The sequence below is a fragment of the Geotrypetes seraphini genome, chromosome 10 (assembly GCF_902459505.1).
Source record: "Geotrypetes seraphini chromosome 10, aGeoSer1.1, whole genome shotgun sequence".
Taxonomy (NCBI): domain Eukaryota; kingdom Metazoa; phylum Chordata; class Amphibia; order Gymnophiona; family Dermophiidae; genus Geotrypetes; species Geotrypetes seraphini.
In genome coordinates, this window is record NC_047093.1 from 18,329,552 (window position 1) to 18,346,887 (window position 17,336).

The 17,336-nt window shown below is 50.0% G+C and overlaps 1 protein-coding gene across 1 annotated transcript in view; it reads left to right on the forward strand.

The window, feature by feature from the left end:
• Positions 1–17,336, forward strand: part of KPNA2 (karyopherin subunit alpha 2) — a 78,227-nt gene that overhangs the window by 15,629 nt on the left and 45,262 nt on the right. Inside the window, exons 2-4 of the mRNA XM_033961785.1 lie at positions 318–411; positions 497–637; positions 2,730–2,818. Of these exons, the coding sequence (XP_033817676.1) occupies positions 343–411; positions 497–637; positions 2,730–2,818 (299 nt within the window). The 5' untranslated portion in view covers positions 318–342. The remainder of the gene's footprint in view (positions 1–317; positions 412–496; positions 638–2,729; positions 2,819–17,336) is intronic.

Sequence of the window (17,336 nt, forward strand, 5' to 3'; positions counted from 1 at the left end):
AGAGCTCAGAGGCGCGCGGTAGCCGAAGCTCCGCCTCCACGTCGTCTCGCGCAGCTGGTCCCTCTTCGTTGCCGAGCCTGGGAGTGGGAGGGGGGGTCCTCGCGCCCCCTGGCCTCTTTCAAACGGACCAATTGGAAGCCTTGCTTTCGCTCGAACGGGCCAATGGCCGAGCGGGCCGGCGGGGAATTTAAATCGCGACAGGGAGGGGCCCGCCGCACTCGTGCGCTGGCTGTGCGCTCGGCTGGTGTTTAAAAGGGCGGCGCCGGCTGATCTGCCTAACAACCAGTTTTCTGCCTTTCCCCACCCCCCACTCCTAGGTATCGACCGCTTCGAGCTGCCACGATGTCCGTCAGCGAGAGCAACAGCGCGGCCCGCCTGAACCGCTTCAAGAACAAGGGCAAGGATTCGAGCGTGAGTAGCCGCCGCCGAGTGGGGGGGAAGCCTGGGATGGGCCTGGAGGGGCCCGGGCTGAGCTCTGTCCGCTTTTCTCTTGCAGGAGATGAGGCGGAGGAGGATAGAGGTGAACGTGGAGCTGAGGAAAGCCAAGAAGGACGACCAGATGTTCAAGAAGAGGAACGTGAGCAGCTTCCCGGACGAAGCGACGTCTCCGCTTCAGGAGAAGAACCAGAACGGCCAGGTGAGCGCCTAAAGTCGCCCACGTCGGGATAAAGTCCAACGGACTGATGCAAGAAAATAGACTAGGAAGTGCGTAGAACTTGAGGGCTAATTGGGGGATTAGTCCCTGCTTGGAAGAGCTTACAGTCTGTCTACGGGATGTACAGATGAATGTGCATGCTCAGACTTGCATGCACAGTTTTTTTGAGCATGGGGCACGGATCTGTCTCCTGATCTGGCTTCTAAAGCTGTAGGCACTTGTTTTGTTTCAGTAAAATAAGACTGGCTTTTCAATTAATCTTTCCAGGCTGCTCCCAACCTAGTGGTAAAAGCGTCTTCTCTTCTGTTCACTTTAAAGTTGTTGTTTACATATCTGCATTCCAGAGATGACCAATTGGCTTAGCAGGGCTTTAAAAAGGTTTGGATAATTTCCTAAAACAAGGCCATAGGCCATTACTGAGATGGCTTGGGGAAATCCACCGCTTATGCCAGGATCCAATTCAAATTATTCGTAATAAACGGAACTGCACCTACCTACCTAAACAATCGCCTAAATCGAAACCTTTCACCCAGAATTAGGAGAACCCAGACACCATTCTCCTACCCAGTACTCAAAGGTACCCAACGCAAAAAACTATATGACAGCCTCCTAGCTACTAAAGCAGCAAAACTTGACCCCTCCATATCCAACCTATTGACTACAACAACAGACTATAAAGCATTCTGAAAAGAAATAAAAACACTACTATTCAAAAAAACATATTCGGTTAACCTAACCTAACATGAATCCCATCATGCTGGAATCTTCTTCTCTAAGTCACAAAATAACCTGAAACCTCACTATGTAACTTGAAACCAATTACCTTCTAATGTAATGTATCTTCCTGGAAATGTCCAGCTATCTTCCAATGTAATGTAACTTCCTGGAAATGTCCAGCTTTCTTCCAATGTAATGTAACTTCCTGGAAATGCCCAGCTATCTTCCAATGTAATGTAACTTCCTGGAAATGCCCAGCTATCTTCCAATGTAATGTAACTTCCTGGAAATGCCCAGCTATCTTCCAATGTAATGTAACTTCCTGGAAATGCCCAGCTATCTTCCAATGTAATGTAACTTCCTGGAAATGCCCAGCTATCTTCCAATGTAATGTAACTTCCTGGAAATGCCCAGCTATCTTCCAATGTAATGTAACTTCCTGGAAATGCCCAGCTATCTTCCAATGTAATGTAACTTCCTGGAAATGCCCAGCTATCTTCCAATGTAATGTAACTTCCTGGAAATGCCCAGCTATCTTCCAATGTAATCCACTTAGAACCGCAAGATACAAGCGGAATAGAAATCCGTAATGTAATATTATGTTTATAGGAGAAGCAGCATCACATGGCTAGGATAGGAGATGGAGGATCCCTCATATCCCGGCCCACTACTGGGTCCTGCAGAAGGCTCGGTGGAGGCCTGCAAGGCTTCCGGAGGGAGATAGTACAGGGCAGTGTGGGAGGGAGGGGGGGCAAGGTGCAGATCCAGGCAGGGCACTTGCAATATTAAGCCCCTGGCTTTTATATTTGAGTCAACCATTTTTCCTCCTTTTCTGGGAGGAAAAATTGGGGGTCTCGACTTGGAGTATATGCGGTACATCAAATCCCATCCCCTTCTCCTCACTGCTTGACTTTAACTTCTGCACTGCATCAAGCCCCTTACAGCATTGTGCGCCTAGTAACAAATGCACACATCTGGTGGTTTCTTTCTGCACCGGCCCCTGTTACCAAACTGTGAGACTTAAGTGACTTGCTCAGGGTTGCAAGGCGCAGCAGTTGAGATTTGCTTCTCCACTCGATTTTCATAGAATATTCAAATTAAAACCAAAAGTATACGGTATGTATGCATATATAATGAATGAATGAAACATCATCCCAGAAAATTTACATTTTAAAAAAGCTGTTTCAGATTTAAAAAAAAAAACAAAAAACCCCAAAGGGTGCCAAATGAAATTAGAGTATAACAGACAGCGTAAACAGAGTAGGTGAGTCTTAGATATAAATATAACGGCAAATTAAAAAAAAATAATAATCAGTAGGAATGGCTTGTTTGTTTTTTTTTTTTCTTTTCATTTTAGAGTGCTGTACAGTGGTCTGTTGAAAGCATTGTGAAAGGAATGAATAGTAGCAACCTGGAAGTTCAGCTACAGGCCACACAGGCTGCCAGGTAAGTCATGTCAACCTCTGAACCTCTTCTTAGCTTATCACACGCAAACAATGGGACTCTGGGCTAAGAGAGACACTGTCTTGGACCCTCAAGGTTCTGCTGGTTTTAGGGATGGGTTATATATCACTACAGAGCTGATGGTGGGGTGGCATGTTTTTAAAATAGATCTACTAGCAAGTGGAGATAAGAGCTGCTCCATATATAGGTTCTACCCAATCAGTCCTTCAGTATTTTCTATCTCCAAGCAGGTGGATGGTCAGGAATATCGGCTCTGGCTTAGGATAGGCCACTCCTGGTTCAGTTGGCTATTTACCTGGCTCCCAAGTATCCCCAGTTGGATCTTCCAGGGGAATGAGATAGGGAGACTTCTCAATGCCTCCTTCAGAGGTTGTCTCTATTTAGAAAGGGCATTGTCACATGAACCCCTGGAGGATAGAGAACTTCCTCCTGAGGAGAATGATGAACCTAAGGTATTGTACCTGTTTCTCTGAGATGAACTGGGATCCCAGAGAAGAGCAACTAAGATGGTTAAGGGACTGGAGGAGTTGCCGTACAGCGAAAAATTGGAGAAACTGGGCCTCTTCTCCCTTGAACAGAGGAGATTGAGATGGGATATGATTGAAATGTTCAAGGTACTGAAGGGAATAGACTTAGTAGATATGGACAGGTTGTTCACTCTCCAAGGTAGGGAGAACGAGAGGGCACTCTCTAAAAATTTAAAGGAGATAGATTCTGAATGAATGTAAGGAAGTTCTTCTTCACCCAGAGAGTGGTGGAAAACTGGAACGCTCTTCTGGAGGCTGTTATAGGGGAAAACACCCTCCAGGGTTTCAAGACAAAGTTAGACAAATTCCTCCTAAACCAGAATGTACGCAGGTAGAGCTGGTCTCGGGGCACTGGTCTTTGACCTGGGAGCCACCATGGGAATGAACTGCTGGGCACGATGGACCACTGGTCTGACTCAGCAGCGGCAATTCTTATGTTCTTATCCTTGATTTCTGATGCGCTGGAGATGCTGTCTTTTGAGGATCCCTCGGCAGGGTCGCAGAGGGCTTCAATGATGAAGGGTATATGTGGCCCTCCAAAAAATATTCCCTATGCATCCGAATTTCCAGGATTCGATCACTGTGGAATGGCAAAACCTGGCTATGGCCTGAAAATAGGCCGGGCGATAGCGCAGCTGTACCTTTAACTCCAGAGCAGAAGTTCCAAGTCCAAGGGCGGATGCCCTGGTGTTTGCTGTTACCAAGAAGACCACCCGGTGGAAGGGGTTATCGCCTTCAGGATTGGAAGATTAGAGCATGCCCTGAAGCATGCCTTTTGAGGTGGCATCTCTGGTGCTGCAGGTGTCTGTCATTCCTTTGTGGCAAGGATGTGCTTGGAGTGACTTCAATGTGCTCAGATGGAGGCTGGTTTAGCCTATTTGGCTGACAGAGTTTATATGATGTTATGAGCTTTTTCCCATGGTACCTCCTTGGCAGCAGTAGCCTGTAGACAGCTGTGGATGCGGCTTCTAAGACCTGTCTTGTTCGGCTTCCCTTCAGGGGCGATGCCTCTTTGGGGAGGACCTCACAAATTTGGTGAAGGAGCCAGGAGAGACCAAACCCCAGCTATTGCTGAAGGATAGGCCTAACATCTCCTGGGCAGGTTCTAGTGCCTCCCGGTTGAGAATTAGGCGTTAACAGTTTGGTCAGCATGCCAGGGTAGCCATCATGCAGTTTTCCTTTTGGACAGATAAGCAGCCCAGCAGTCGGTCAACAGTCAGCTGGGTCTACCTGCAACTCATGAGATGAGACGGGTCCATTTTTCTTTTGTGCTAGTGGGAGGCCGGCTTTAGTTGACTTAAGAGTGGGCTGCAATTATGTCTGATCAGTCAGTATTGGAGATCCTCTGAGAGGGTTACAAGCTAGAGCTCTCCCGTACAGTTGCTGTTCTCTTGGAGTCCCATGGAAAGCAGGGCATCAAAGAGAGCCATTCAAGAGACTCTGGTCTTGGGTCGCTCTATGGGCCATAGTACTCGTCCCACCAGAGGAGCGTGGGTCAGAGCTGTACTTGATTTACTTCGTGGTTCCCAGGAAGGAAGGGACGTTCCAACCAGTACTGGATCTAAAAGGTCTCGAACGCTGTCTTCAGGTCTCATGGAGACTCTGCGATCCGTGATTGCATCTGTTTGACTGGGAGAGATCCTCATGGCCCTGGATCTCAAGGAGTCATACCTTCACGTTCCCATTTGGTCTCAACAACAGATTTTTGTGTTTTCAGTGCTCGGGCAGCATTTCCAATTCAGAGCTATGCCCAGGACATTCTCTATGGTGGTGATAGGGGTATTCCTCCGCCAACAAGGGATCAGAATATATCCACACCTGGATAACTGGTTGATCCGAGCCTCAGCCTTGCAGGGTTGTCTGTCTGTCTGAGAGAGGTGCAGGTCTGTCTGAGAGTGGTGCAGGTCCCTAGGCTAGGTGGCTCTGTAGTGGTGAAGGAAGTGATCAGGGACAAGAAGACTTCGTTTAAAGAATGGAAAAGGTCAAAAACGGACGATAACTGGAAAAAGCAAAAATAGCATCAAAGCAGGTGCCATAAGGCGATAAGAGGTGCCAAAAGAGACTACGAGGAAAAAATAGCCAAGGTGGCGAAAAACTTCAAGCCGTTCTTTCGATATATTAAAGGGGAAACGATCTGTGAAGGAAGCGGTGGGGCTGTTGGATGACCGAGGAATGAAGGGAGTGCTAAAGGAGGACAAAGCCATTGCCGACAAACTGAACACATGTTTTGCGTCTGTGTTTACCGAAGAGGATATAAGCAACATACCGGAAGCCGACAGGCTATATGCGGGAAATGAGGATGGAAAACAGGGTTGACGGTCAGTCTAGAAGAGGTATGCTGGCAGATTGATACGCTTAAAAATGATAAATCCACAGGACCGGATGGTATCCATACGCGGGTAATCAAGGAACCAAAAGCGACTATAGCTGAACTGCTTCAACTGATAGCTAATCTATCAATCAAATCTGGAAGGGTTCTGGAAGACTGGAAGGTTGCGAATGTTACACCGATCTTCAAGAAAGGTTCGAGGGGTGATCCGGGAAACTACACCGGTGAGTCTGACCTCAGTACCGGGAAAGATAGTAGAGGTGCTGATAAAGGAAACATAGAAATAGACGGCAGATAAGGGCCACGGCCCATCTAGTCTGCCCACCCCAATGACCCTCCCCTACCTTTCTCTGTGAATAGATCCCACGTGTCTATCCCATTTGGCCTTAAAATCAGGCACACTGCTGGCCTCAATAACCTGAAGTGGAAGACTATTCCAGCGATCAACCCCCTTTCAGTGAAAAAGAATTTCCTGGTGTCCCCGTGCAGTTTCCCGCCCCTGATTTTCCACGGATGCCCCCTTGTTGCCGCGGGACCCTTGAAAAAGAAGATATCTTCTTCCACCTCGATGCGGCTCGTGAGATACTTGAATGTCTCGATCATGTCACCCCTCTCTCTGCGTTCCTCGAGTGAATACAGCTGCAACTTTATCCAGCCGTTCCTCGTACGGGAGATCCTTGAGTCCCGAGACCATCCGGGTGGCCATTCTCTGGACCAACTCCAGTCTCAGCACATCCTTACGGTAATGCGGCCTCCAGAATTGCACACAGTATTCCAGGTGGGGCCTCACCATGGATCTATACTATGGCATAATGACTTCAGGCTTACGGCTGACGAAACTCCTGCGTATGCAACCTATGATTTGCCTTGCCTTAGATGAAGCTTGCTCCACTTGATTGGCAGTCTTCATGTTCTCGCTGACGATCACCCCTAAGTCTCATTCTGCTTCAGTTCTTGTTAGGATCTCGCCATTAAGGGTATAAGTCTTGCATGGATTTTGGCTGCCCAGGTGCACGACTTTGCATTTTTTGGCATTGAAGCTAAGTTGCCAGGACCTAGACCAGCGTCCAGTAGGAGTAGGTCGTGCATCATGTTGTCAGACATTGAATTTATGTCTGTTGTGCTTTTGCCCACTACATTGCTTAGTTTGGCATCATCGGCGAATAATGTTATTATCCCAGGACAAGCAGGCAGCATATTCTTAATGTATGGGTGACGTCACCTACGGAGCCCCGGTACGGACACTTATAACTAGAAAGTTCTAGTTGACCGCACCGCGCATGTGCGGGTGCCTTCCCGCTCGACGGAGGAGAGCGTGGTCCCCAGTTTCTTAGTTTCCGCGGAGCGAAGAAGACGCATGTGCTTTCAACGGCTGTTGAAATATTGTACTTTGCCTTCCCGCTCGCGTCATTTTCTTCCTTTTTTGCTTTTTTCCCTTCAGATTTCTTTTTCGTCTAAAAAAAAAAAAAAAAAAATTCTTTAATTTGTCTTTTCCTTATTTTTCTGGCCGGCCCCGGCGGGGCCTGTTGCCAACATACAGGCCTCCGGGTTTGATTTTGCGGAGGCCGTGTTTCCATTCATGCCCCCTCAGCCGGGTTTTAAGAAGTGCCAGCGGTGTGCACGCCCGATCTCTCTCACTGACCCGCACAATTGGTGCTTACAGTGCCTGGGTCCAGAGCATCGGGCTGACACCTGCACCCGCTGTGCTACTCTTAAAAAACGTACGTTAAAGAATAGGCAGATCCAGCAGAACATCCTTTTTGGCACCGGATCTGCCATGGAGTCTGCCACACCATCGACGGCGCCGCTAAAGTCGGCACCGACTACCTCCACACCGCCTGATCCTTCCTCGGGGTCGATGACGTCAGGTAAGCCGGCTAAGAAGCCTTCCACTTCCCTTGAGCGCCCTCCTGCCACGACGGCGACACCAGTTCTCCCGGCATCTAGCCGACCCCGTAAACGCTCCGCCCCGATTTCAGTGAGTGCCTCGTCATCGGCCTCCTCATCGCCGGGGCGTAGAGCAGCACCTATGGTACCGAAAAAGAAAAAAGCGGTACCGGTGCCTCTGGACGACCGCATTGCGGCCATACTCCAAACTCAATTACAGGAGCAACTACAGCAACAACTACAGCACCTGTTGCCAACAATATTGGCCCCGCTCCTTCCGGTACCGGACCGGCCCGAGCCTCGCACCATACCACCGGAGTCGACTCCATCGGTACCATTAAACACCTCCATGCCGGTGCTCGCGGCGGAACCCATCAACCCTCTCATGCAACTACACTCTGATGCCGATCCTCTCCGACATCGGGACTGTCGCCAAGCCCCCCGAAACCGAGACCGGCACCGCTCCTCTTCCCCCGGTACCGTCTCCATGCGTTCTGGCAAATCTCTCTCTAAGACTCGCCACGCAGAACCATCCACACCACCGTCCCGTCCTATACACACCGACGTCAGGGACCCGGACCTCTGGGAAGAATCCCAACCCGGTACCGACGATGAGGCTTCTTCAACTGACGAGGAGCCCTCCACAATCGATACCGGTTCCAAGCCTGAACAATCCTCGTTCACCAAATTTCTTCGGGAAATGTCAGCGGCTCTCTCTATCCCATTAGAATCTGACTCTAAGAAGTCACAGGCTTTCTTAGATGCCCTAGACTTCGAGCAACCCCCCAAAGAATTTCTAAAGTTACCCGTCCACGACATCTTACAGGAAACTTTCTACAAGAATTGGGAGAACCCTCTCTCGGTACCGGGGGCCCCTAGAAAACTGGATAGTCTCTACATGGTCATCTCTATCCCGGGGTTTGACAAACCCCAGGCGAATAATGTTATTTTACCTCGCAGACCTTCTGCCAAGTCTCTTATAAAGATGTTGAATAGGATCGGGCCCAGAACCGAGCCCTGCATCCAACATCCAGCTTCCTCGTTACCCAGTCAAAGAAGCTGATCAGGTTGGATTGGCAGGATCTCCCCATAGTAAATCCATGTTGACGGGGATCCCGTAGATTCTCATCGTTCAGGATCGTATCCAATTGGCGTTTGATTAGAGTTTCCATTAGTTTGCACACTATTGATGTGAGACTCACCGGTCTGTAGTTTGCTGTCTCCATCTTGGAGCCTTTCTTGTGGAGTGGAATGACGTTAGCTGTCTTCCAGTCCAACGGGACGTTACCCGTACTAAGGGAAAGATTGAAGAGCGCGGATAGCGGTTCCGCCAAAACATCACACAACTCCCTGAGCACCCTGGGGTGTAGGTTGTCAGGCCCCATTGCCTTGTTAACCTTAAGCTTTGACAGCTCGCAGTAGACACCGCTGAGTGTAAACTCTAAATTACTAAATGGGTCATCTGCAATCAACCCGTGTCTGTAGCTGAGGGCCGAGTCCTGGCGCCTCGCGTAAGACTGAGCAGAAGTATTCATTTAACAGTTGGGCTTTTTCCGAGTCCGCTTCTACATTGTCTCCGTCTGGTTTCCTAAGACGTACTATCCCGCCTGAGTTCTTATTTCTGTCACTGATATACTTGAAGAAGGGTTTATCTCCTTTCTGGATGTTCTTCGCTAGAGACTCCTCCATGCGGAATTTGGCCTCCCCAACTGCTTTTTTGACGGCTTTTGACTTGGCCAGATAGACTTCCCTAGAGTCCTGTTTCCCTGATTGTTTGTAAGAGATGAATGCTTTTTTCTTCTCCTTGATGAGGTCCGAAATCTCCGCAGAGAATCACTGTGGCTTATTGTTCCTTCTCAGTTTACTTACTGATTTAACATAGCGGGTTGTTGCTTCTTGTATGGTGGCTTTCAAAGTCGACCACATTTCTTCCACGTTATCGATTTTTGCTTGGCTTTGTAGCACTTGGTGAACGAAGATTCCCATTTCTTTGAAGTTTGTGTCCTTGAATTTGAGGACCTTGGTCAGTGTGGTAGATTTAGTGAAACCTTTCCTGAGATTGAACCATACCATGTTGTGGTCACTGGAGGCCAATGTGTCGCCCACCAAGACCTCTGTGACACTTTCTCCATTGGTAAGTATCAGGTCCAGTATTGCCTGATCCCTTGTTGGTTCCAACACCAGTTGCCTGAGTCTTGCTCCCTTCATAGAGTTTAATAGCCTCCTGCTGCTGCCGGAAGCAGAGGAAAGCGTGTCCCAATCCACATCATACATGTTGAAGTCACCTAACAATACTTTGTCCCCACGCATGGTGATATTCTCTATATCTCCGATTAATTCCATATCTAGGTCATCCTGTTGTCTTGGGGGTCTGTAAACTATGCCAAGATACAGGCATTTGTCCTTCCCTCTGGCCAAATTTACCAAAAGGGATTCCCCAGTGTAGTGGACATCTGTGATTCTGGTGACCTTAATGTCATCTTTAGTATATAATGCTACACCTCCTCCCATTTTGCCCTCCCTGTCCTGGCGAAGCAAGTTGTAACCCGGTATGACCATGTCCCACTCGTGGGAGTCCGTGAGCCAGGTCTCAGATATCGCCACCACATCCATGTCGGCATTCCTCATTTCTGTTTCTAATTCCAGGATCTTGTTTCCCAGACTGTGGGCGTTTACGTACATAGCCCTCCATGTTGTATGTTTGTTATGTCTCAGTGGGGATGTTCCCGCTTGAGCTACTTGGACACCTTTAGCATTATTCGCATGTTTTGTACTTTCCCTAGACCCAGAGTTACAACGTGCACCTATCCCGGACTCCCCAGACCCAGAACTACAGTGTGTTCCTATCCCAGGCTCAGAAATGTGTGTACCCTGTGGGGGTATTCCCACTTGGGCTACTTAGAAACATAGAAACATAGAAATTGACGGCAGAAAAGGGCCATAGCCCAACGAGTCTGCCCATACCAATGACCCATTCCTTGATTCTTACTCCCCTATAGATCCCACATGAATATCCCATTTTCTCTTAAAATCTGATACGCTGTTGGCCTCAATCACCTGCTGAGGCAGCTCGTTCCAATGATCGACCACCCTTTCAGTGAAGAAGTACTTCCTAACATCACCTTGAAATTTCTCTCCCCTGATTTTCAGCGAGTGTCCTCTGGTTACCGTGGGCCCTGTAAGACTGAAGATATCATCTTTCACCTCTATACGCCCCGTGATATATTTAAAGGTCTCAATCATGTCCCCCCTCTCTCTTCGCTCCTCCAGTGAGTACATCCGTAGTTTTTTTAACCTTTCTTCATACGTGAGATCCCTGAGCCCCACGACCATCCTGGTAGCCATTCGCTGAACCGACTCAACTCTCAACACATCTTTCCGGTAGAGTGGTCTCCAGAATTGAACACAATACTCGAGATGAGGTCTCACCATTGATCTGTACAGTGGCATTATGACTTCAGGTTTTCTGCTGACAAAACCCCTACGTATGCAGCCCATCATTTGTCTTGCCTTGGACGAAGCCTTTTCCACATGATTGGCAACCTTCATATCATTGCTAATGATCACTCCTAAATCACGTTCCACCGTGGTCCTGGACAAGGTTTCACCATTTAGTGTGTAAGTTCTGTGTGGATTTTTTTTGCCTAGGTGCATTACTTTACATTTTTTAGCATTGAAGCCTAACTGCCAAGTTGATGACCACTGTTCCAGCTGCCGTAGGTCCTGCGTCATAAAGTCAGGCACACTGCTTTTGCCTACTATGTTGCATAGTTTGGCGTCGTCGGCAAACAGTGATACTTTTCCTCTAAGCCCTTGGGTCAAATCTCCTATGAATAAATTGAATAGAATCGGCCCTAAGACGGAGCCCTGAGGTACTCCACTCGTCACTACTGACGTTTTGGAGGGGGTACCGTTTACCATCACCCTTTGAAGCCTACCATCTAGCCAATCCCTTACCCATGTAGTGAATGTATCCCCTAATCCCATCGATTTTAGTTTGTTCAACAGCCTGCGGTGTGGAATGCTATCAAAACTTGAACTCCTTTAGTACAATTTGCAATGTGTGTTCTCTCGCTGGACTCCCCTAGACCCAGAATTACAATGTGTACTCCCCTTAGACCCAGAATTATAATGTGAGCCAACCCCAGACTCGAAAGTGTGTATACTCTCCCCTTACCCAGATCGGTGTTTACTTACTTTAGTCTCAAAAAAGTATTGTCAGCTTAGCTCGCCAGGTAGGTTGTTTGTGCCCTTACCCTCCCCCAACTTACCTAGTTTAAAACCCTGTGTAGTAGGCGTGCTAGACGGTGTCCAAGGACTTTCTTCCCTCTTCTGGTCAGGTGTAACCCGTCTGGTCTCTGTAGTCCTTGCAATTCCTCTCCATGGTGCAAGAACCCAAAGTTCATCTCCTTGCACCATCCCTGCAGCCAGTCATTTGCCCTCTGGATGCAATCCTCCCTGGCACTGCCCTTGCCCCTTACTGGGAGGATCGAGGAGAATACCACCTGCGCATCCATCCTCCTCAGCTTCTCACCCAGGGCTCTGAAGTCTTAAGGTATGCTCTCTGGGGTGCTCCTGGCAGTGTCGTTGGTTCCGACGTGGATGAGAATCATGGGGAAGTGGTCACGGGACTTGATGAGTCTGTCCAGGCAAGCGGTTACATTCTTCTGGAGGGGAAGGGAAATATCACTGCTGCTTCTGCAAAGGAAAGTGAGGGGGAGAGAAGGGGGTGGGGGAAATGCTGCTACTACTTCACAGGGACCTGGAGGGGAAGGGAAATACCGCTGCTGCTTCTGCAAAGGAAAGTGGGGGGGGGGAGAGAGAGAGACAGATAGAAAGAAATACAGACAGACAAAGGAGGCAAGAGGAGAGAGACAGACGTAAATAAAGACAGATAGGCGACCATAGAGACATATAGAAAGAAAGACAGACAGACAAAGGGTGCCAGGGAGAGAGAAAGGAAGAAAGAGACAGGAGCAGGGAGAGAGACATAAATAAAGAAAGACAGGCATATATTCTAGCACCCGTTAATGTAAAATTGAAGTTGGAACTCTAGACCATCTTTTATTTTATCCCAGGACAAGCAGGCAGCATATTCTTAACGCATGGGTGACGTCACCGACGGAGCCCCGGTACGGACCTTTTTAACTAGAAAGTTCTAGTTGGCCGCACCGCGCATGTGCGAGTGCCTTCCCGCCCGACGGAGGAGAGTGTGGTCCCCAGTTTCTTCGTTTCCGCGGAGCGAAGAAGACGCATGTGTTTCAACGGCCGTTGAAATTTCAGATTTTGCCTTCCCGCTCGCGAAATTCTCTTCCTTTTTTGTTCTTTTTCCCTTCGGGTTTCTTTTTCGTTATTTTTTTGTAAAAAAAACCCAAAACTTTATTTTCTCTTATTTTTCGGGCCGGCCCCAGCGGGGCCTGTTGTCACCATACAGGCCTCCGGTTTTGATTTTGCGGAGGCCGTATTTCCCTTCACGCCCCCTCAGCCGGGCTTTAAGAAGTGCCAGCGGTGTGCACGCCCGATATCTCTCACTGACCCACACAATTGGTGCCTACAGTGCCTGGGTCCAGAGCATCGGGCTGACACCTGCACCCGCTGTGCTACTCTTAAAAAGCGTACATTGAAAAATAGGCAGATCCAACAGAACATCCTGTTCAGTACCGGGTCTGCCATGGAATCGGCCGCGCCGTCATCGGCACCACAAAAGTCGGCACCGACTACTTTGACGCCGCCTGATCCATCCTCGGGGTCGCTGGCACCAGGTAAGCTGGCTAAGAAGCCTTCCACTTCCCTTGAGCGCCCTCCTGCCACACCGGCGACGCCGGTCCTCCCGGCATCATGCCGACCCCGCAAACGCTCCGCCCCAATCTCGGTGAGTGCCTCGTCATCGGCCTCCTCATCGCCGGGGCATGGAGCGGCACCTATGGTACCGAAAAAGAAAAAAGCGGTACCGGTGCCTCCTCTGGACGACCGCATTGCGGCCATACTCCATAGTCAATTGCAGGAACAACTTCAACAGCAACTCCAGCACTTGTTGCCCGCAATATTGGCCCCGCTCCTTCCGGTACCGGACCGGCCCGAGCCTCGCACCATACCACCGGTGTCGACACCATCGGTACCGTTGAACACCTCCATGCCGGTACTCGCGGCTGAACCACTTCATCCTCCGGTGCAACCCCGCTCTGATGCAGACCCTCCCCGACATCGAGACCGACAACAGTCCCCCCGTGACCAGGACCGGCACCGGTCTTCTTCCACCGGTACCGTCTCGATGCGCTCTGGCAAATCTCTCTCTAAGACTCGCCACACTGAGCCGTCCGTACCACCGTCCCGCCCCGTGCACACCGACGTCAGGGACCTGGACTTATGGGAAGAATCCCCACCCGGTACCGATGATGAGGCTTCATCAACAGACGAGGAACCCTCGATGGTCGATACCAGTTCCAAACCTGAACAGTCCTCGTTCACAAAATTTCTAAGGGAAATGTCGGCAGCTCTATCTATCCCTTTAGAGTCCGACTCTAAGAAATCCCAGGCTTTCCTTGACGCCCTGGACTTCGAACAACCTCCCAAGGAATTTTTAAAGTTACCCGTACACAACATCTTACGGGAAACTTTTTACAAGAATTGGGAAAACCCCCTCACAGTACCGGGTGCCCCTCGAAAATTGGATAGTTTGTACAGGGTCATTCCTATCCCGGGGTTCGATAAACCTCAACTGCCCCATGAATCCCTTCTTGTGGAGTCCACCTTAAAGAAAACCCAGGGTTCAAGTGTCTATGCCTCCACACCTCCTGGCAGAGAAGGCAGAACGATGGATAAATTTGGCAAGCGCCTTTATCAAAATTCCATGCTTGCCATCAGAGCTAATAATTACACCTTCCACTTCTCCTTCTATCTGAAGCATTTGGTGCAACAACTCTCCTCCATCCAAAAGTACATCCCTGAGCGTAAGATCCCGATTTTTCAACAGCAAATTTCCAGCTTACTCCAACTCCGGAAATTTATGGTGAGATCCATTTATGACTCTTTTGAACTAACCTCTCGAGCCTCTGCCATGGCTGTCGCCATGAGGCGCTTGGCCTGGCTGAGGGTTTCTGACCTTGATATCAATCACCAGGACCGCCTAGCCAACGCACCTTGTCTTGGTGATGAACTCTTTGGGGAGTCCCTGGACTCAACTACCCAGAAACTCTCGGCACACGAGACCAGGTGGGATACCCTGATCAAACCCAAAAAGAAGACTCCATCTGCTCGCCCCTACAAACACAGTCTTCCTACCAACGCAGGTTTTCGGCCAGACCCCTCAACCCGCCTCAGCATCAACAGCCTCGCCGACCTCGTCAGCAGCACCAATCTCAAGCACGTTCACAGTCTCACCAACCGGCCAAGCCTCTCCCGCAGTCGAAACCATCTCAGCCCTTTTGACTCTTTTCTCCAGAGCATAGCCAGTCTCCAATCCTCGGTGCCTCTTCCTCAACCTATCGGAGGCCGCCTCACAATTTTTCTCAACCGTTGGGAGGTCATCACATCAGACCAGTGGGTACTCAACATCATCCGCCACGGCTACTCCCTCAACTTCCAGACTCTTCCACCAGACAATCCTCCCGTAGAGTCTGCTTCTCATTCCTCCCAAACTCCACTCCTCCTGAGGGAGATCCAATCCCTCCTTCTTCTCAATGCCATCGAAGAAGTTCCCCCAGACCAAAGGGGTCAGGGATTCTACTCCCGCTACTTCCTGGTACCCAAGAAGACGGGAGACCTCCGTCCCATCCTCGATCTCAGGGACCTCAACAAGTGTCTGGTCAAGGAAAAGTTCAGGATGCTCTCCCTGGCCACGCTTTACCCTCTTCTCTCTCAACACGACTGGCTATGTTCCCTGGACCTCAAAGAGGCCTACACTCGCATTCCAATCCATCTGACTTCACGTCGCTACCTCCGATTTCAGGTACAGCACCGCCACTATCAGTACAAAGTGCTACCCTTTGGCCTCGCATCATCGCCCAGGGTGTTCACCAAGTGCCTTATTGTGGTGGCAGCCTTCCTCAGGTCTCACAACCTCCAGGTGTTCCCCTACTTGGACGATTGGTTGGTGAAAGCACCTACGTCTCTGCTTGTGCTACAAGCCACTCAACACACCATCTCTTTCCTCCATCTCCTGGGATTCGAGATCAACTACCCCAAGTCGCATCTGCTTCCCACACAGCGACTTCAGTTCATTGGAGCAGTTCTCGACACCACTCTGATGAGGGCGTTTCTTCCCTCCGACCGCCAACGGACCCTGCTCCATCTCTGCCGTCAGGTGCTCCTTTGTCGCTCTATTCCAGCTCGGCATCTGATGATCCTCCTGGGCCACATGGCCTCGACGGTCCATGTGCTTCCTCTGGCACAACTCCACCTCCGGACACCTCAATGAACTCTGGCCAACCAATGGTCACAGACCATGGATCGTCTTTCTCATCCCATCTCTGTGACATCGTCTCTTCAGCAATCTCTTCAATGGTGGTTGAACTCCTCAAATCTTTCCAGGGGTCTCCTCTTTCATCTGCCCCCTCACTCCAGGATCATCACCACGGATGCCTCCCCCTATGCGTGGGGAGCTCACCTGGGAGATCTGCGCACCCAGGGTCTCTGGACCCCTCAGGAGCGTCTACATCACATCAATTTCCTGGAACTGAGAGCCATGTTCTATGCTCTCAAGGCCTTCCAGCACCTTCTCTACCCTCAGGTTCTTCTCCTGTGCACAGACAACCAAGTCGCCATGTATTACATAAACAAGCAAGGCGGCACCGGATCTCCCCCTCCTCTGTCAGGAGGCCATCCGCATCTGGACCTGGGCCATGGCCCGCAGTCTCTTCCTCAAGGCCGTCTATATCCAGGGCGAACAGAACTCTCTGGCCGACAATCTCAGCCGCATCCTTCAACCTCACGAGTGGACCTTGGATCCTCCCACACTCCACTCCATCTTCACTCTCTGGGGCACTCCTCAGGTGGACCTCTTTGCATCTCCTCACAACCATCAGCTGCCCTAGTTCTGCTCCAGACTCTACTCTCCTCATCGTCTGGCCCCAGATGCATTCCTGCTCGACTGGACGGATCGGTTCCTCTATGCCTTTCCTCCACTGCCTCTGATGTTGTGGACGTTATTCAAACTCCGCAGGGACAGAGCCACCATGATTCTCATCGCTCCTCGGTGGCCTCGCCAACACTGGTTCTCCCTCCTGCTCCAGCTCAGCTCCAGGGAGCCCATTCCTCTTCCTGTGTTTCCTACTCTACTTACACAGCAGCATCAGTCTCTACTACATCCCAACCTGTCCTCGCTCCACCTGACAGCTTGGTTTCTCTCGGGCTGACCTCTCCAGAGAATCTGTCTCAGCCTGTCCGTCGCATTTTAGATGCCTCCAGGAAACCGGCCACCCTCCAATGTTACCATCAGAAGTGGACCAGGTTCTCCTCTTGGTGTCTACTGCATCATCACGATCCCACCTCATTAGCGGTGGAAACTGTACTGGACTATTTGCTCTCTCTGTCTGACGCTGGCCTCAAGTCTACCTCAATCAGAGTCCACCTCAGTGCCATCACTGCGTTTCATGAGCCTATCCTCGGAAAACCTCACAGCTCATCCACTGGTTTCCCGGTTCATGAGAGGCCTCTTCGATGTCAAACCACCTCTGAAGCCTCCTCCTGTTGTCTGGGACCTGAATGTGGTTTTATCAGCCCTCATGAAACCCCCTTTTGAGCCTCTTGCCACAACTTC